The following is a 20534-nucleotide window of genomic DNA, read 5'->3' as shown; positions in this document are numbered from 1 at the left end:
AAAATGAGGCCCTTTTCTGGAGCATGGGGACCCCAGCAGCAATCTCGTTTTGCAATGAACTGCTGCTGTATGCAGGGCCCTGAGCAAGCACCAACACACGACCAGGAGAGGGGCAGCCCCATTTCAAGGGAAGGTGGAGATTGTATGGGCTGAGAAAGCGCAGCTGCAAATGGGGAATATGCTGCAAGAGCAAAAGACGCCGTTTTCATGTAAATGTTCCTAATAATAAGAGAATGAATGAAGAAAGCAACACACACAAACAAGAAACAGTACATTTGTGCTAGAGAAGCAGAAATTATTCTAAAAAGAGAGCTTTATCAACGTTTTCCAGAAGGCATTGGCTGTTCTTTAATGCTCCTCGAGGAATAGCACATTGATCCTGCTGAACCTGGGCTGCTCGGTGCCTCTGATCACAGGTTTCTCAGCAATCACAGTCGCGATGCAGCACACTTGAAAAACATTAAGCTTGCTTGTTTTCTCAAGCAAATATCGAGCCGCTAGTCTCATGCCCCATAACTGACATTTTGTGCTGTTTGCCATGTATCTGCACGGCTTCTGCAGATGTTCCTTTTGCACGGCCATCCAGGCTCTGAACTGTGCTGGTGTCAGCCTCGCACCAGTCAAACCCCAGCAGCTGAGCGGGGTTCCCCCTGCTTTGTGTTTGATTTTGCCTAAATTCACATCCCACAGGGCCTGAACAGCCCCCAGGTCCCATACGGTCACTGTCTGTGAAGGACGCTGAAACTCAGGCAGCAGGAGAGACCCTCCTGGAAACTTTCCCAGCAAATATCCGAGACCAGGCGCAGTGGCAGCAGGCATTTCTTCATGGGCAGAGCCAGGGGAGGAGGAGAAAACACAAAGTGAAACCCGAATTGCAAAACCCATCCCAAACGCTGCGCTCACGAGTGAGGCAGGCAGGACAATCCGCTTCCAGCTTTGCAAACGTCTCCTGCTCCCCTTGGCTTCCGCTCCCACTTGCAGGAGCACTCCAAGTCCTCGTTAATCTATTGGCACACAGAGAATTTGATCGCTGCCTCTCAGCTACCAATATCGAACTCTTTGCCATTATTAGTTACGTGGATGCCTTCCCCTCTGATACTGCTGCAATCATTTAAGCCCTACAGCTTTTCTAAAGGTCAGTGCTTCCCTCTTGCAGGGACAGATAAATCCGGTTTGAACTGCTGAAAGTAAGTCCAAAGTTAAGTCCTCAGAGTTTATAGGCAGCAATTCCCCAGCCCTGTTCCTGAACAGCTTCCCAGGGTGAGAAAAGGAGCTCAGGATCCTGCCCCTTCCCCGTGGCAGCATCCCATGGCTGCACTCAGCAAGCAGCAGGGAAGCAGGGGACGACCCTTCAGCAACGCTCCCCCTCCACCAAGTTCGGCAAAAACTGGGCGCTGTGGAAGGCAGGGAGCAGAGCCACAAGTGCTGAAACCTTGCAAAGACCACTGCCACCCAGCCCTGTTCATCACTGGTACCCAGTGCACACAGGCTTTGAGCACGGGGTGACCCAAATCAGCTGCATTTCTGGCACAAGCCGAGGTCACTTAGCCAGGCATTAGAGCTGGCAGCCCCGGAAGATCAAGGGCAAATATTAGCTGCGCCCCATTCAATGGGATGCATTTTGTACTGCAAAATAACACACAAAACTATTTATCCTGAGTGAAGCTCAGCATTTATCTTTTCTTTCCACTTAGGATTACAAAGCAATTTTCAAACAAACTCCCTGGGAAGTTAGAGAGCGATGTTATCCCTTTCCCACTGGGAAAACCACAGGCAGAGCAACCTCCCCAAGTCTTTCAAACTCCTCACTCTCTCCAACTCTACCTGTCCCTCAACCCATATCTTCCAGATTATTCTAATTATTTATTTCTCAAGAACAAGACAAAATTCCCAGCATGAAAGGCTCTGCACAAAGAAAGCACAAAAAGAAAACCGGAGAAATGAAGAACAAAAATACATTTGGCTCATCCCATCACATGCATTTACAGACTATCCCAGAGGCTTTTGCCTGTTCTTAAAGCACGAGGAAAAAGGCTCCCCAGCATCCTGCGGAAAACATCCTTGTGCCAGAACGCTCCTCATCGCTGTGACATCCAACCTCCTGCGCAGCACAGGAAGCAAGACTCCTTGTTCAGAAGCAAAAAAAGGACAATGAAATATGAAGGAACTGTAAGCTAAGAGCACCTGCTGCTGTCCCCCTGTCCCAGCCTGACCAAAGCACAGCTGGGCATGTGCCAGGCCCAAAAACTGACTTGGATGGTGCTGTAGGAGGTCGGGAGAGGATGGCACCCCCAGGACAGGAGGGGTTTGCAACCCAGCAGCCTGGGAGACCCGTGGATCAGCCCTGCTCCCTTTGCTTCAAACCTCTGCAGAATGATTTAGCCCAGATGTCCTCAAGAGGTGCAACTGGTCTGCTAGTAAATGAAAGGAGAAGGTGGGAAGAGGGGACTCTCTTTATTCTGACTGCCATTTACTAATTTAAGCCTACAAGGCCAGGATAACCCCTTCTCCCCTATGTGCCCACTGCATTTGCGACACAAAGTCTCTCGGAGTGCGAAGCTTCAAGAGCATCAGGCAGAAAGCATCAAAGAAGCTCGAGAGCTGAAAGCAGGCAAAAGGATGCTCTGTTTTCCCGCTAATAAGCCACTGGCTGCAGGATGACTAGCAAAAGCAAACACCACATTAGTCAGCCAAATGTTAACTCAGAGCTGGGAGGGAGCAGGCTGCGAGCACTCCCAGCCGCTCAGGAAGGTAAGCATTCCCAGCTGGAGGCACCGCGGTGTTTATTTGAAAGACCTTGTTTTACCCAAGTGTCTCTTCCTCACCCTTTCTTCTTTACTTTGAGCAGCTCAAGGGACTGGCTCTTGTTCTTCCCACTGCTGCGGATCTCGGGATTGGCATCCTCTCCGAGCAGCAAATGCAAATTGCTCCTTAAGTTAGTGGCAATGACCAACTTAACAGGCCTACTGCTTTTAATGAGCTGATGAGGGGGAGGAGGAGGCTGAGGTGGGGTGAACAATTACCTCCTACAGTCATTGCAGCACTCGGTGCTGCCTGACTCCCTGCTTTATAGGATGCTCAGGCTGGTTTGCGTAAGGCCTGCAGGCAGGTTTATGAGATTAAAGCCCAGCACACAATAAATAATTTAGCAGCTTACCACAAAAAAATAAAATAATAAAAAAAATAAATAAATCCCACCCTGTATAATGACGAGGCTGTATGATATGTACATTCATTTTAAACACACATCACTTTCATCTACATGCATCTATCTGATGCAAACGCTTGTACCCAGCTGGGAGGGAGCAGCCAGCAGAAGGTGGCGGGGGCCCTGGCGAAGGCGCGTGCCGGGCACTAATTCTGGTGAAGCCACTTGCTAATTATTCCAGGCCTGCCCGGGCCACTGCTGCTGTCTGCAGCTTCCTGTTTGCATGTGTGTGTCAGAGAATCTTAAATCCCTGCTCAGCCAATTATTCCTCCACCATCCTCCCTTGATGATGGGGCAGAGGGGGCTCGTTCCAGCTGCCCCAGCTCAGCGCTGCCCTTGCTGGGAGCACGGCACAAAGGCGCTGGGGAGTCCCAGTAAATACCACACGAAAGGGCTCCAGGCACACACCAGGTAACTTCAACCCCACCAGCCACCACTCCATTTTATTCCAATTATGCTGTATTTAAAAACGTTGTTTGCAGTACAACACCTCAAGGCTGTCCCCAGGATTTAACTCGCCGCAGCGGTGCTGCGCGGCCCAGCGCCTGGCCCAGAGGGCTCAGCGGTGAGAAAACCTTGGTCATCATGTAGGCAGGAAACAGATGCACGAGGAAACCTGCCTGTACTGGAGAATGGCCTGACGGGGATGGGAACTAGTGCCATGCCTCCTCAGTCCTAGTCCAGACCTTCACACGACTGGGCCTCAGGTCCCTTTTAGTGTCCTTCGGGCTCGCCAAGACCAAGGTGGGACACAGGCATGTGACAAACTGCTGCTACTGCCGCTGCACGGGGTGTAAATCACAACACGCAAATTCAGATTGTAGAGCAGAAAGCTGCAAGCTTGAGTAATGTATTCAACGTCAGATCAGATCACTGAAACTAGTGGCTGAAGTGAGAAGAACAGCACAAACACCCGTACCTTGCAGTGCCATGTTCCTCTTCCCCAGCCACTAGATGTGGCTCCCTTCCTGCATAATTAGCATCATTGGAGGCTTCTTTGAGACACACCTGATGAAGAAGGAGACATCACATCACAATCTTCTGGCCCTCGAGCAGCAGTCACATTTAGACATGGCATTTTGTCGCCCTTTGTGCCCTCTCTTTGCTGCGCTCTCAGGCTACTGGAGCCTCCTGCAGCACAGGGTGGTTTCATCTCCCTCTTTATTGCTCAGGCTGGGCTGCCTGCAAAAAGCTCCCTGAAAACCTGAGAAATGTAGGCATCTGCCTTTCCGTGAGTCCCCGCAGCAATGAAAAGGCAGTAATAAAAGGAGCAGGAGGTGGGGAGACTATGCATCATGCCGGGCGTAATGGACTCATGCTAATGCAGAGACCGGCCCCATCCAATCCACACCTGCCTGGCACACCCATGAACAGTGGGCAGGCATTCAAGTGATGGATTCGCCTTCGCAAGCCTTGCAACATTTTACAGCCTCACTAACGCTGTCGTTGCTCTGGCCAGCAGCAGAAAGCAACGGTAACAACAATGGGCAGTAAACTTCAGCATGCAACTGAAAAACATATCAGAAGAGGAGTGTGTCAGGGGAACAAGGCGAAGCCTACCTGCAGGACCAGTCACAGGCCATGGCAATGCCACATCCACGTGACATTTTGCTCCGCGATTGTCCCCAAACCCCAGCCCTTGTGCAGCAACACAGGGGCTGAGAGCAGACGCAGGGGCTCTGCCTGCAGCCTCCCCCTCTCCTGCTATGTTTGTGTTTTCCACATTCGTTCCTTTTGCCCCAAGGAGGCCTTTATAGAGGCAACACAGCACGGTCTTCTCACAGCATTTCTTGCCACGCGGGGATTTAAGAACTTACAAATGGACCAAAACTCATGTTATTTTGACCCCAGTGAGGACTGTAAAAGCCTGCAGAAAAACATATACCCTAAGGAAAGCACGAACTTCTTGACTCACAAATGGAAAGGCAGAAGTCCAACCCTGCCAAGAAAACATCCAGAATACAGCAAGTTCTTCAGATTCACACCCAGAGGAAAGCAACGAACAGTCAGAAAAAGTGCCATGAATTCACAAAGTAGTTTGGTATTTCCTGATGTTTTTCACTAAGATGACTCCAACAAGAAATGCATTATTGAAATACAGAAAAATGTAGCTTTGCCTCCAGCATGAACTGGAGGAAGAGTAACTTCTGCCTCACTTCATCCTCATGAAGGAGATAACACCCCTTCTTACAAAAAGTATGGGGGTTAAACATCTTCTAAACATGTTAAAAAACAAAACAAAACAAAACAAAAAACAACACATGCACAAGTGGGAGAACCAACCTCGTGGGCACGGCTACAAGAGCTCGTCCTGCACTTGTGCTGCTGAGGACAATTAATAAGAGCATTTGAAGGAAGGGCCAGGACCAAACCCCAGAGAAACAGAACCTACACCAAGAGCTCATCACAAGAAAACCCTCCCAGCATTTGCAGCTCCCGGCCTTTGAGGCGCTGGTAGGACTGGTGAGCCCTCAGAGACGAGCTGCTTTCAGCCTCTACTAGCTCCACTTTGTTTGGAAACGAATAAAACATAATTGCTGCACTCCAGATTTCAAGCTGATTTTTCAAGGAACCTGAGTAAGAACCAGAGTCGTCATCGCCTGAGCCAGGAAACGGATGAAAGCAGACTCCGAGCCCACCTGGCTCGATTTCACATAGCATGTCCTGCCCCTTAGCTCTCCAGCAGCTATAAAACACATCTCAAATTCTCTTTTTTTTTTTTTCTTCAAATTTTACTCTGCTAGGCAACAGATAACAGAAGGAGGGAGGCAGTGCTGGGAGAAGAGAGGACCAATTTCATGCCTTTAAGGGGCCGTAGGGACATTCCTCAACCGTTCCATCAAAACTGCAGTCCAAAGGGACCTCTTATATTTCCTTGCACAACTTCCAGTTATAAAGTAAGGCTCCAGCTTCTGGCTACTAAAAATTCTGGGCATTTTGGAGGCGCTGATTTTGGAGGCCCTGTTTGCCAGGGCCATGCTCTGAGAGCCCCCCTTTCACTCAAAGGGGAATTACTGTCTGAGGCTGGAGTACCTTCTCCCACCGCACCATAGCAAATCACAAGCAACATAATGCCAAATGCCCCTTATTTCACTTCCTAGGGCAAGAAACAGAGCCTTGTTTCTCAGATCTTTCAATTATAAAGCTTAGTCAAGAATCACCTGCTGCCTACCACCTCTGCTGGGACACAGAGGTCCGCGTCCCCGTGATGGACGGATCACCGAGCTGCAGCAGACTGCCGGCACTGGGAAACTCCTCAGGAAGGAGGCTGTGAGCAGATGACTTTCATCTCTTCAATAACAGCCCGATGTCCTCTTGGCTTCTCTACACAGTGATGCAACTGACTTTTTTCCTAAAGTGCTCCAAGAATGTGCGTGGAGGAGATAATTAAGGATAAATTAAAAGGATGAGATAACTATCCGTAGAATGAAGTCAGATAAGGACAGGTCCAGACATATATTTCATTGTGAAACATCTATTTTATTCCCACTAATGGAACAAATTAGATCATCCAGGCTGAATAAAACCATCGCATACCAAGACATAACAATACACTCAGAAGTTCACCTTTCCCCTGCCTGTGTCAGCCCATCAGTTATCACCGTCCCCTACAACGGCGGGGGTTTGCTGAAAGCAAGGACAGACAGCACTATGCGCTGTGCATCGGGCATTCAACAGGTAGGCATGATCCCATTTCCAAACATGAAAACCGGGCACAGCACTACTTATTTTTCTGTAGTACTTTTCCTCCCGACAGATCCCAACCAGCTCCTCTCGGGTGACCTTGCACACCAGAATTGATTCAAGCCATGTACAAGGGTAACTGGGACAGTGTGCTACGGTTGTGTAGGACAGTGACTGACCCCATTTGTCCAGGAGGATCAGGCATGAATTGAGATGCAAACACCATCCCCTTCACCTCCTGGCACCTGGAATAACCAACCCCCAATCCTGAGTTCTTGTCTGTAACACCAAGGACACCGAAGACAGCCAACGCAGAGCACTTGGCTTTGTAGAAGCAATCTCTGGATGCGGAGAGCAGCCTTTGGGCCTGCCCTGGATAGCTGGAACTCAGGCAGTGCTGGGAAGTGTGTCCTAGACCTCCCAAGGCACAGCGAGGCTCCGAGCCACTGCAGGAACTGAGATTTGTCCAGAGCAGGCATAAACAGCATGACGGCAAAATAATACTTGGACTGTGCACTGTCAGACATAGAAGAGACATTTATTTATTCTTGATCACAAACAATGTCCTCCATTGACAAGCTGAATGAAGGGCACTTCACTGATTTATTAGATGTAATAAGAAACACACCTCTTGGGATGAAATACAAGATTGATTTTTAGTGGTGAGCCATGCTGCCAACCAGCCACTGTGCTCAGCCTGCTGAGATGAAACCGGGCATGCACAGGGACAGAGAGTTGAAACAGCATTGGGTAGGAGAAATAAACGGAAAGATTTGCACAAGGGCAGCTAAAACAGGAAAAAAGCTTGCAATAGCAGCCCTTCGGGCCTGACAACTGAGGCTTACTCTTTTCTTCTTGCAACCCTGCTCTCTCCCACTAAGCCTTTGCACCTGAAGAGAAATGCAGCAAACTGCTAGGAAGTTTATGAGTGACTCCAGTGTAGTTCTCAGGAAACCTCAGAGTCTGACCCTTCCCATTCATCTGCCTTTCAGATGAGCCCCTCTAAATATAGCAAGTATAATCTTCACATCAGTCTCAGCATCTACCAGGCAAACCACATTAGCTGAGTTCCGTGGATGCCGTTTTCCATCAGGAAAAAGACAACTAACGCAGCAGTGCTTAGCTTGAGGCCCTATTAATAGCAGTCCTAATTATATGGCTGCAAATTTAATTCATAGCAATGATTAGTGTCAAAATCAAAGGCATCACACATCAATATTGATGGAATTGTATAAAGCCCATAAACAGAGCAAGCAAGCCGACACATCTCCCCCCAGCAGTTAGTTGCTGTTAACTGTTGCATTAATGTCTCTTCTAATTTTGCTCGATGAAAATTGCTTTATTGCAGGAAGCCACAATTCTGAGCAGTTACATCTCTAATATGATCCCATTACCCACTTTGCTCCCCCAGCCACAAAGCCGAGCCCTTTGCAGGAGAGCCAGAGCACCAAGCTGCGGAGAGAGCAGGACCCCGCGTACCGTGCTTTATCCGGAAGGTCACAGCCTCATCAGCACATTTGCTCTTCACCCACTTAGAGAAAACTGCTGAGGGTGGGTAATTCTCAAAAACAGGAGGCTGCTGGGGATCCAAGCTGCTCGCTCATCTCCCATGCCATGGGGCCTCGTGCACAGGGTGCAGCCCCAGGAGCGATCCTGCAGCATGTGCCCCTTGGGCGGCCACAGGCACTGAGCACCCCCTGCCCAAGGCAAATCCCATGGCAGGGTGTCAGGCTGGATGAGCCAGTGCTATGTGAGCAAATTCCTCTGCCGGCACAGGGTTTGAATGACGAATGGATCTATTGACTCTTTCTTTTCCCTTCAGCAAGGACAGTGCAGAGAGGTGCACGCGCTATTGCACCGGCTGCGCGAGGTGGCTGAGAGAGGCACAAAACAGGTCCCAGCCCCTGCTGGAGCTGGAGAAAGGCGCTTCAGACACACCCCAGGAAACAGAGAAAGGGGTAGGGCTGGAAAAAATAGGGGCCTGGGGACCTTAACAATCCAGCTCCTTCGGGGCAGAGGCCACAGCAGCAGCTGCCCCCAGGGGGACGCGCACGAGGCGGGCAGGTGAGTGGCTAACAGGAAGGACAGCAGTGAGATAACACGGAGTTTTCAGCAGTGAACTCTCACGGGGGAAGCACAGACAAATGTAAGAGATTTCAGAGCTGGCTCCCTGACTTCTTTCCTGCAGCTACACAAAAGTCTCTCCGTTGAAATCCCAGACTGAGCCGCCAGCTCGCTTCCAAAGTAAATCAACAACTGCGGGAGAGGGAATAGGCATGACGCAGCTCTCAGACATCGTTGTGTAGGTAGATGTGCAGGGTGGTGAGACGGAGGAGAGGTGTTTATCTGTAAATCTCTGGCACTTACAGAAGTATGCACATTTTTACTGTCCTCATTTCACATACAGAGAAGGAGAGACAGAAATGTTTACAGCCCTGAGCATCCCGCACCCTCACGGACATGTCTGGTGGTGGAGCACGCACGGATCCAGGGACCACCAGGGCAACAAATGCCCCAGGAGCCCCTCAGCTCACAGCAAAGCTGCTCCTCATGCTTCATACAGCCTCTTAGGCCACATAAAAGATAAACTCACGTGCCAAAAGGGAATAGATTTACTGAAAGCGTGGGCAGGACCAGAAGACAGAGAGCATTCCCAGCCCCATGCAGCACGGGACAGGGCAGCGATACGGGTAACAGGAGGCACGGGGCTGAGCGGCAGCACACCACGCTGATGCATGTCGAGAAGGTGCTTGGCAGATGCCACCGAAGGCTGACTGTAGCAAACGCCTGGAACAGACTCGCTGGAGACATGAACCAATTTTCTCAGCACCTGTTCGCCACCAGCTCCAACAGCAGGTAAAGCCTGGACCATCCCCACTTCCCTCCTCCCCCAGCCCCGCACGGCTCCCTTCCTGCCCAAGGCAGTGAAGTGGATGGGCATAAATAGATTAACTTTGCATCAGAAAGGTAGATGTTTAAGTGGGTCTTCAATGTAGACTAGCACAAGGAATTAAACCCTGCTGGAGAGAACGCTTATTCTGTAATCCTACATAATTAATGCAACGCTACAGTAAATACCTAGTGTGCAGGCACAAGCTGTTTGCTCTAACTGCCTCTAAATGAGGCACCTCCCCGACTCCCCCCAAAACACTGAACAGCAAGTACCACGGCAGCCTGCACAGCTCGGTAGCATATGCATCTGCAATATGCTGAGGGTGCTTCTTCCATCCCCTCGGCCAGGAGAAGCCGGCGCCCCCTGTGTGGCTGCGCAGGGACAGGGGGGCTCTGCTCGAGCCCCTTCTCCCCCACGTTCAGCATTGCCCCAGTGCAGCTGAGAGGCACCAGGGAGGCACCTAATTTACTACTGCTCAGCACTTGTAAAGTGCCGAATGAATATTAATGAACTGATGTAATTAAAATGATGCAGACATTCAAGTGTAGTATCTGCCCGTCCTTGTATCTTCCTGGATAGATGAGAAAGAAATTCCCTGCTGCTTAAGGACACAAAAAATTAACAACCTGCTGTTGATTACATTTGTTAACTCTTTCCATGGCACAGGGGAGCAGGGTCTACATTTAGCAGGTTCACCAAATGCTGCCTTTCACGTGTTAGTGTAATTTGAAGGATCTCAGCTTTCCAGAGCAGCATCTCTGAGGCTCGCTTTGCTGGGGCCGGACCCAGTGTCTGCACATACCGGGGAGCTGGCTTCCAGCTGCAGCTGTGCTGGAGAAGCACAGCAAGGGGGGTCCTCTCCAGCACCTGGTCCCAGTTCCGTGTCCCCAAGGCCATTTCCACACTCAGTTGCAATATAGGTCTTCTGAGGACCACACTCAACAGATGGGTAATTGACCAGACCAGCCTTTGTAGCCCACTTACTGAAGAGCAGTTTGGGGGAAATAGAAGGGGAAAAATCCCGATTCAACTCCAGAACCTTAAAACCCACCCAGTGGTCCCCCAGCTCCTGCTGCTGGGAGAAGAAAACAGCGTGGAGACCTTCTTAGCCCTAGGCAACTAGCCCCAGCTTTTGTGATGCAAAGGGTGAGGAATTTTATCTTCCAGGCTGGATCAGTCATCCAGCTGTCTGGGGGAAGAGGGAGGCACAGAGCAGGAGGACTTTGCCCTGCGGCTTGGTTTCCAAGTGCAGCCAAGTTAACCCATTCCATGGCCCAAAATCTGCCACCGTCAGCGCTATTGCCATCACCAAAGCAAACCCCAAAAGCTCTCATGCTCGTTTTTCTACACAAACTGCAGAAGGATTGCTGTGAAACAACTCAAAACTACTGCAGGATTTCCATCAGAGTGTCCCAAAAAGGGAAATATCCGAGACCTCTGAGCACGGTTCGCTGAGGCTCGCTCTCTTGGCCGCACTCCACAAACCGAGCCAGCTCCTCACTTCCCTCTGACCAGCCCAGCCCATTATTGCCCTGGTAATTTCTGCAACAGCCCCACGAACACACACCACAGTTCTCTGAATGATCAAATGCTAAAAACAACGCAAAACCCAACAAACAAACAGGCTAATACTGTAATATACAGACAGGCAGCGTGTGAAAGAGCTGGCCCGGTGCTGAGACCCGCATTGACCCGCTGCTGAAGGAAGGTGGTGGTGCGAGCACAGCAAGGGGCTGCTCCCAGCCCGACGGCAGGGATGCTCCAGAGCTGTGATGCTGCACAGCACGCGGAGCCGCATGGCCCCGTCCAGTCCCTTTTCTGGGACCAGGCTGCTTCAAAACACCTCTGCTTCAAAAGAAACCACAACAACTCTGCTCTGCACTGACAGCGCTGATGGATGAACAGCCACACCAGTTCAGGGCTGTGACCCAAGCCCTCCAATTTTTGCTCCCTACTGGCTCCCAGTTTCATGCTGGGAAATACTGGCAAGATACAGCAGCAGCCACAGGTATCAGAGATTCCCAATAGCAAAGAAAAATGGATCCTGGCTCTCCAAAGCCACAGAAATAACCTTACCTTCTTCAGCTTGCCATTTTTAGTCCCCACAAACACCACGCTGTAGCCGTTGTAAACGTATGAAGCAACAGAAGTCATCCGGTCCCGGCTAGAGGTAAAGAGCGTCACCCCGTCCACTGGCACCGAGCCACCCAGGGGCTGGTTGATGTCGAGCCCACAGAAATTGTCGTCGATCGGAACGGGCTGGAAAGAGAAGATTAGGGGCAGCCGTGAGTGAAGCTCAGGGCATGGAGCAGCCGGTTCCCAGAGAGGGGAGCAGGCGGTGGGGGGAGTAGGGCCATGGGGCTGGCGGGGCCGTGGGGCGTTTCCCCCGCTCCCAGGCAGCAGCAGGGAGTGCAGCCCCCCAGCAGATCCCCGTGGGGTCTCAACGGTCTCTCCCACGCAGCAGGGCAGTGCCGTAGGGCTGCTCCCCATCACACTGACTGTAATCCACTCGCTTATTTTCCACAAGGGACGTTCAGCAACTGCCAAGGGCTCAGACACATTCAGCCGCAACCGCGATGGGATAACTCTCCCCTGCACGAGCCAGTGCTTTCCTTTCCTTCTTGCATTTCATTTAACCTACCCGTTTATCTCCTCCCAGCAGCCAAACTTAATATGCTTGGCAAAAGAAGGCCCCAGGGATTCTCAAGTCAGCCCTAGAACAATCTGCGTGTGATCAAGATTAAAGAAATAAGCTGAAGGAAACCACAAAAGATGCAACTGTCATTTGTTGGTTTGCTGATACCACCCTCCTGCTGCGGGAAGGGTGAGAGCCTTCCTCCGGCTCCCAGAGCCCGAGGCAGGGAACAGCAAACCCTTCCGACAAGCGGCACACCTTTATTTGTCTGCCTCAGTGCTATCCCTTCCTTTCACTGTCATCACTGACTGCCTGATAACAATAGGGATTAAAAAGGAAAAGGACTGCTACATCCATCTATGTTTGGGGAAACTGAGGCATGGAAAGATTAATCCTGTCCTGCAACTCATACACCACAGGGCCCTGTGTTAATACCAAAGGCTACAAGAGTCAACTGCAAGGGCATCCTTACCGCTTTGGTGCACTGGACGTCCTTCCCCAGCAGCCAGTTGAGCTCCAGGTTGCCCTCGCCCTGGTAGCAGGACTGCAGGCGGTCCTTGATCTGGGCGTTGATGGTGCGAATGGGGAAGACGCAGAGCGCGGAGTCGTCCGGTGGCTGATGGTACTGCTTCTGTCCCTTGGAGAAAATGGCGTAGAGGACGTCCTCCTGGGCCGTGATGTTGAGGGACCTGGCCAGCACATCTCCTGGCTTTGAAAGGTAGGCTGCCTGCAGGAGGCGGTATTCCGTGTCCCCCTTGACGCAGCCGAAGGGCAGGGAGACGTAGGAGTGGAATTTGGGATCGTCCTTGCAGAGACGGACGATGCGAGACGTGTAAAAGAGGTCACTGGCAGAGTTGATGGAGACACCCTCTGGGGTCTCTGGCTGGACAGTCAAAAAATACACAAAATTGCCACTGGCAAAGCCATAGATGTAGAAGATGTCAAAGTGCGACACGAGGGCCAAGGTATCTGAGGGGATTTTAATCAGGGATGAGACAAAGTCACTGTGGAGCTCATAATCCAACATTGCTGACGACTCTGGGTCCCGGGGAAGCTTACGGCTGGAGAGGGTGGGGAAATAATCCTGCTTCCCATCCACCGCCGTGCCGATGAAGAGCTTCCCATCCTCGCCCTCCGAGCGCACGATCACGCCGTACATTGTGCCCGTCTTGTTGACGCTGGAGAGGTAGTGCTCCTTCTTGTGCGAGGGCTCCACCAGGATGAAGAGGTCGTCCAGGCGCAGCAGCTTGCAGACCCCCTGGTAGAGGCTGCCGCACGCCAGCAGCCGGTTCTCGGAGTAGTCGATGATCAGCAGCTTGTTGACATTGTTGGTGAGCGTCAGGATCTCGCTGCATGGCTGCACGATGAGGGGCGGGTAGCAGGATTTATTGTCCTCCTCGGGGCCGGTTTTGTGAGCCACCAAAATGGTCAGGTTACCCGACAGCTTGTAAACCCTGTTGATAGCTCCCACGTAAACGGCTCCGGTACCTCGGTGCACAGTCAGGTGGTTGAAAGTCCAGTCCCGGTTCTCCGAGTGGAAAGTGCTGAACAAGGCGCTGCCGGACACGTTTCGGGACAGCGATGCCAGGAAGAGACAGAGCAAAGCCACCGACCAGCCATCGGAGTCCGGTACCCGAGGCCAGTTCTTCCTCTGATCCATCCTGGGAAAGGCAAACCTCGTGTTCCCCGCGCGTGTCCTGTGCCCCAGCAACGTCCCTCACATGGTTCTAGGGGAGAGAAGAAAACCAGACAGAGCAAAGGATTAGACCCAGTGTGCCTGCAGATAAAATTCAAAGGAGGCTTTCTAATTACCCAGTCCTTGAGATAAAGTGAGGACATCTCTAAGCCCAACAAGAATTAAGCAGGTCTCCTTACTTATTGGTAAACAGTTCAGGCTTGATGTTTTGCCACTTGGTTCAGGCTCTGCGTGTTAATTTGTTTTAATTTGTTACGTGGTTTAGCTGTTCGTAATGTGCTCTGCTCAGCCATGGGAGGGGATAAGCAGCTTCAGCCCAAGACAAAGCCCGCAGTTCACACACCCAACCATCAATCTGCAATCTTGGCTAAAAGGATGTCTCCTGCAGGGTATGTTGTTGGAAGCAGCTGAGGAAATAAGAGGTGTTTTCTACCTTTAAATCCTCTATGACTTAATTTGAAAACCTGCAAAAGAAATCTCATGCAGGCGAGTGCAGTGAGCACGCACACATCAAAGCCATCAGGAACTCCTCTCCACCACTCCCCCGAGCCAGCACTACCTGCGCAGGTGCTTTTCAGGCAGCCTTTTTCTCAGCCTTTAGAAGGCACTTTGCTGCCGAAAAGCAGCTGATTTGGGGTGGAGGCACACGTCGGGTAGATGAGATGCAAATGGAGCCAGCAGCACCACGTGCAGGGGAGAAACTACCAGTTTGGGAAGCTCGGAAAAGTTTCCTGCTCTAACAAAACTTCCAGGTGATCATGAAAACCTATGCAAAGCAGCTTGGACACTGTCCCAGAGACGCATGCCAAGCAAACTGTCCCTGTGCCCTTCCTAACAGCTCTGTGGATAACCATCAGAAGGGCTTCCTCTGCATGACGTGGCCATTTGGGTGAGAATGTGAGGACAAGGCGAAGGAATAAGACTTGAGCTGGATAACTCTGGCCACAATCTCTGTGGCAAAGAGGCATGGAAGACATTATTATTATTATTTAACAGAAAGCGTCAATTTGGGGAAAACATTTTATGTGGTCCTTAAATTCCCTCCCACCACCAGCCACCCAAAATTATCACAGAGAGGAACTCAGCAGTACAAGACATGGTCTTGGGCAGAGGCAAGGAGACCGTGGGGCAGCACAGCCACCGCACACCCCACGAGCACGAGTAACCACTAAACCCACCTTCCTCCCAGCAGACGACTGGTGGACAATCAGAAGAGATAATGACCTAAGAATGCTTTAGAGCTCTTGCTGCCACAGGAAGAGCTACACAGGGATTTAAAGCAAGCGCTCCATCGTGTTGAAAACAGCTCATCCCTTCTGTCCTTTCTGGACACTCAGGGAAGGGCACACACCCAAGCCTTACCCCAGCATCACCCTTAATGAAGCAGGACGGGGTCAGCAGAGCCCTGCTCTTCTTTAGCTGCTGATGCCCAGCCCCAGCCCGGAGTCGCCGGCACCTTGAACCTTTCCCCCCCCACCAGCACCGCAGCCACGGGCGCTGGGAGGGTGCCGGAGCCCGCTGGCCCCTGCCCCTTCCTGCCTGCCCGACAGCCGGCAGGCCGAGGCAGGACTCACGAGCCTGGAATTTCCTTAGGAAACGAGCGCCGGCCTCGGCTGCGTGAGGCATGTTTACAGCAGAGCTCCTCGTCCGCCCTTCCGGGCAGTGTGCACACGGGGACACCGCAGCTGCTCAGCAGGACATTCAGAACCTTTCTGCCTGCTCTGCTCGGCATTTAGCACCTCCAGCGAGAGGGCAAACTGCTAACAACAACAGGCATTGGAGACCACGCAAACCTATGCATTTCTGTGTCTGTCTCGTGCAAGGGGGACCTGGCATGGACCATCCCATGCTTGGTTCCCAGCTCAGCCGTGTGCTGCCTGCACCTCCCTGGGCTCCTGCAAACCTGCTGGAAGTGCTGCCAGCTGAGCACCCTGAAACACTGCAAGGACACAGCTGGTGGAGCTGCTCAGTGCTCACGGGAGGTGGGCAGCTCACATCAGCCCCCAGAACATCCCTGCACGGGGGCTGGGGACCTCTCCTGGCAGCAGGGATGTGCCTGGAAGTCACTGGCTTGCATCTCCCCTGGGTACCATCTCCAGACCTGCTGCTGACCCTGACTTGGGCTCCCAGCTCAACCTCAGCCTTGCTCATCACCACAGATGCATTCAACAACCTGGACTCAGAAAACTATCACAAAGTTCTCCTTTATCCCAGATTCTGCACTCCTTACATGCGCCAGGATGGATGATCTTGGGATCTATCTCATATTCTTTTGGGGACAGATGCTCTCCACCACCGCACAGCACCGTAGGATCACACCAGCCCTGGGATGATGCAGAGGATGAGCCACCTTCCCTCTTGCCCTCCTCTGTGGCTCTGCAATCCAGGGGGAAGCTTGTATGAGGATGTACATGATTTAAACCACAGCAAAACCTTAGAAAACAGGGATCGCATCTCCCTCACTCGCACCCCTCCTGGCATCAGTCCTCTTTGCCTGCCCTCACCCGCCTGGCGCCGCACGCAGGAGGCTACTCCCTCGCGCGCCCCACACGCAGCTGTCGGGGCTGTCGGCAGCCTCCGCTTTGATTGATGCTGATCTCGGTTTTGGTATTTAAAATAATTCATGCTGCTGAAAACCTACACCGAGCTCATAAGCGAGTGTCACCGAATGGCCGCTCTTTAGGCTTGTTAACGCCGGGAGCTGGAGACGGGTGTTTCTGAAAGGTGACAAAGGAGCTCTGTCCCCGCGCTGCACGTTTCAGTGTCACTGACAAGACAGGGGAAGGAGCACGATAATGGGTTTCTCATTCTGCTCAGGGATACATTTCCCCGGCTGCTTGCTTCTTATTTCCAGCTTCTTGATTTCTACCTCTGGCTGAAGCAGTTTCTGCCCCTGCCAGCTCCCACCCGAACACAGCCGCATTCTTCTTGCTGCGGCGATAGTGGGGGTCCCAGGGTGGCACCGCAGCGACCACTGCCCCGCGGCTCAGCCATCCCTGCTCTCCTTGCCAAGCTCCTGGGGGAGCACCCTGAAGCTGGTCTCTGCCCCGAGAAGCTTCCAGAAGGACAACAAGCAAGCAGCTCCCAAGGCTCTGCTCAGAGGGCTGCTGGTGCCCGCAGCAGGGTCCACAACCACGTGCATCTTCGCCCTTGGGAACACGGCCAAGTGGCCAAGGCAGGACACTGAGGGGCCATGGGCACGCAGGGAAAGGAGGAGGTGGTTCTGGGACAGAGGGCTCTGGGACTCAAGGGAGGCTCAGAAAGAAAAGGAAATTCTGCAAAGAATCAAGAGACTCTTGTAGAGCTCTGGACACAGCGGTTCACCTGCTTTCACATTTTTGAAAGAGTTGTTTCATTCCAAAGTGAGAAAAGAGCAGCACCAACTAGACATTAAAGATCTTCCTTTGTATGTATGCATGGGACAAGAGCTTCACTTGGATGGCAGCAGCTTGATGTTTTCCCAGCTGGGTTTCCCCCTGCAGACAGCCCAGAAGCACGAGCCCGCCTCGCACTGCGGCGGAGCTGTCAGCTGAAGTCCAGCCTGCAGGCAGCGCCTTACAACGAGGGGTCGGCAGGGCACTGGGAGCAGCCGCTGCCGGCGGCAGGACAGATCATCTAGGAAGAAGAATCTGTGCTTTCAAACATCATCTGGAGATGACAGAGCATGGCCGTGAACTGACATCTCCCCTGCCCAAAGGAGCTGGAACATGGGTGGGACAGGGCACGCAGGGGGACACGTGTGGCACAGAACATGGTTGGGATGGCACGGAGCACCAGAGGAAAATCTATGGCAGAGGTCAGGGATGGCAAAGCGTGGCAGGAGAGTTAAACACCAGGGAAAAGAGACAGTAGGTGTTTTTAACTCTGGCTCTTAATACCCTTGGGCCATTAATTTCCCCCCCCCCCCCCTTTTTTTTTTTTTTGGAAGTGAGTTTAAAATATGGCTTTAAAAGCAATCTGAAGCTATTAGTAACGCAAGGTAAAAAAGAGAGTAAATTCAGGGACACAATATAAACCCAAGCAGCTGAAAGACCTCAATTAGGCTGAAAGGAGTTATCTGGTATTTAAATAATTATTAGATTGAAGGAATAATCACAGGTCTGAGCCGATTTTTTTCCCCCACTGTCATCCTAATGGAGACTATAATATTATTATTCAAATGCCCATGATTCTCATTGAGGGGGGAAGAAAAAAGGGCTCATTTAATCTCCATGCGACAGGGCTTCAGGAGGCATGATTAGTCATTTCTCTTATTTCAGCTGTCAGTCACTCACAGGCACCACAGTTTGTCATTAGTTGTATTTTATGCACATGGAAAAAAAAAAAAAGGAAATTAAAGCCAAATAAAAAGAAGAGAATCTCCCATGGAAAATGACGGATCAAAGGAACAATTTTGATGTCATCAGTGCAGCAGCTGCCTTCTCTGCGTGGCACTGCTATCTTCTCTCAGGGGCAGGGCTGCTCTCCTAGGCAGTAATTCAGACGCAAGCCCCCGGCCAGCATGTGCCTCTGCCCCATTCCCACCGAGGTCTCAGCTGCTCGCGGTCCGACGGCCGTTATCATCCCCACGAGGGTCCCCAAGTGCCACCTGGCAGCACCTCGCTGTCCCCTGCCTGGCCACGCACCCGGTCTCAGAGGTGCTGGAGGCGCTTCCCCGGCTCTGTGCTGCCCAACGAGACCTGCTCCAGTGCGTGGCTCACCTCTGCTCCTGCAGGGCACGTTTGGTGCCGAGCCTCGCGGTGAGCACAGGAGCCAGCACCCCCCAAATGGCTCCGGCACACCATAAAGCTTGGTGTGCTCCCCCGGGGCCGGGCGGGTTTGGGGAGCTGTCTCACAGGACGGAGCCTCATGAGAAATGGTAGGGCTGGCAGCTGGGGGAGTAGAGGGCCGTGATTATTTTCTAAGCTGGAGGTGGATTCTGCCCTTTTTGCTTTTTATAGCCCTGTAAGATTCATTGCCGTGAGGCCAGGAGCGGGGCAGCAGGCTGGCTCGCTCCCCTGACCTCCCCTGCAGGTCACCAGCCTGCCAGAAACCCCCCAGAATTATAGGAAGGGTCACCGAAAGGGCAGGCTGCACTATATAAACTAAAAACACGAGAGCAAACCCTTTGGACCAACCTCACCCCTGCACCAGCCCGATCCTTCCTCTTCACATTGACTCCATACAGTATCTGTCATGCAAAACAAGGGCAAAAAAGCAGAGAGTTGTCCACTTTGTGGTAGTGAGAACACTCCTGCTCTGCTTCCCTCCTGGAGCTGATCAGAAATCTTTCTATGAAATATTTCCAGCCATTAGAGCTATTGCAGTGATAAATCACTGCATCTCCTTCAAAGACGTGATATTCAGGACATTTGTCAGCCGTGGAGAAAGACCTCACAATAATTAATAGCGTTTTGTTGTGTTTTAATTAGACAACAGATCTGAGCCAAACTGTCTGATCTGAGCATCAGCGAGCGCTGGGAAGTTCCCAACACAAACCCGGGGTTTGGTCACAGCCCTGCCTGCTCGGTTCTTAGCACCCGGGGGAGTCCCCGCTGCTGAGCCCTTGCCCAAGAGCCCTGCCCCAGCCTGCTCAGTGTGAAGTAATTACATTTTCCTAACATAAAGCAATGACCAGGACTCCCAGCACCTTTTGTTTATTTTTAGAAGGATTTTGCTCGAACAGTAAAAGCAAGCTGTAAATCACCAGCGAGGTGCCCGGCAGCTCTGGCAAGTGTTGGTGGCGGGGACACCGCTGCCAGCCCACGGGTGCTTCACCCACAGTGGGTGCAATGCACACGTGTCCGGTGAGAAGTGTCACCAGAGCAAAGCTTGGCTCTGTGCTTCCATCCTGAAAACCCTCCTGACTCAGGATGAGAAAAAACCTTTTTTACATCCGATTTTGTGGGAAAACAAGCCCCCTGCCTCATTTCTGCAGCCAACAACACAGAAGCTGCAAGCCCCAGCCTCATCCACAGTGTTCCTCGGTGAGAGCGGACAAAGCAGAAGTTATCAAACCAGAGGGACAGCAAACACCAAGCCATTCCCAAAGGATTACATGCACACCAAGCCCCTTGCGTTTCAGACAGCAGCCACCTTCCTGCCCCCCACCCTTGCTTTGCTGCTCGCCCACTCCCCAGCCCCTGGGTGTTGGACGGGCTCACCAGACTTCTGAGAAAAAGTTAAGAGGGCAAAACACAGCATTGTGATCATTGCTTCCTCCAGTCCTGGGACAAGGAAGAGGAGAGGAAGAGCGAAACTCAGCCACGAAAAGGCATTTCCCTGATAACAAACACGATTGCATGAATTATGCACAAAATTCGTTCATATTGTCCAGCCTTTGGATGTTGTTTACACAATGCATACCGGATAGGCAACCTCTTCCCCCAGTCTCCCTTTTGAGCACACAGATCCCAACAGGCCTGGGGCGAAAAGAAAC

At 51.8% G+C, this 20534-nt stretch overlaps 1 protein-coding gene across 5 annotated transcripts in view; it reads right to left on the bottom strand.

Moving 5' to 3' along the window:
- The window catches only part of PLXNA2 (plexin A2), a 160975-nt gene that overhangs the window by 126758 nt on the left and 13683 nt on the right, over positions 1–20534 (bottom strand). For all 5 annotated transcript variants that reach the window (XM_040535550.1, XM_040535552.1, XM_040535553.1 and 2 more), the window contains exons 2-3: positions 12893–14147; positions 11862–12044 (exon numbers count right to left, since the gene is read on the bottom strand). In XM_040535550.1, coding sequence (XP_040391484.1) covers positions 11862–12044; positions 12893–14080 — 1371 coding nt within the window. In that variant the 5' untranslated portion in view covers positions 14081–14147. The remainder of the gene's footprint in view (positions 1–11861; positions 12045–12892; positions 14148–20534) is intronic.

The sequence above is a fragment of the Cygnus olor genome, chromosome 24 (genome assembly GCF_009769625.2).
Source record: "Cygnus olor isolate bCygOlo1 chromosome 24, bCygOlo1.pri.v2, whole genome shotgun sequence".
In the NCBI taxonomy this organism is placed as follows: Eukaryota; Metazoa; Chordata; class Aves; order Anseriformes; family Anatidae; genus Cygnus; species Cygnus olor.
This window is presented reverse-complemented; position numbering and strand designations above follow the sequence as displayed.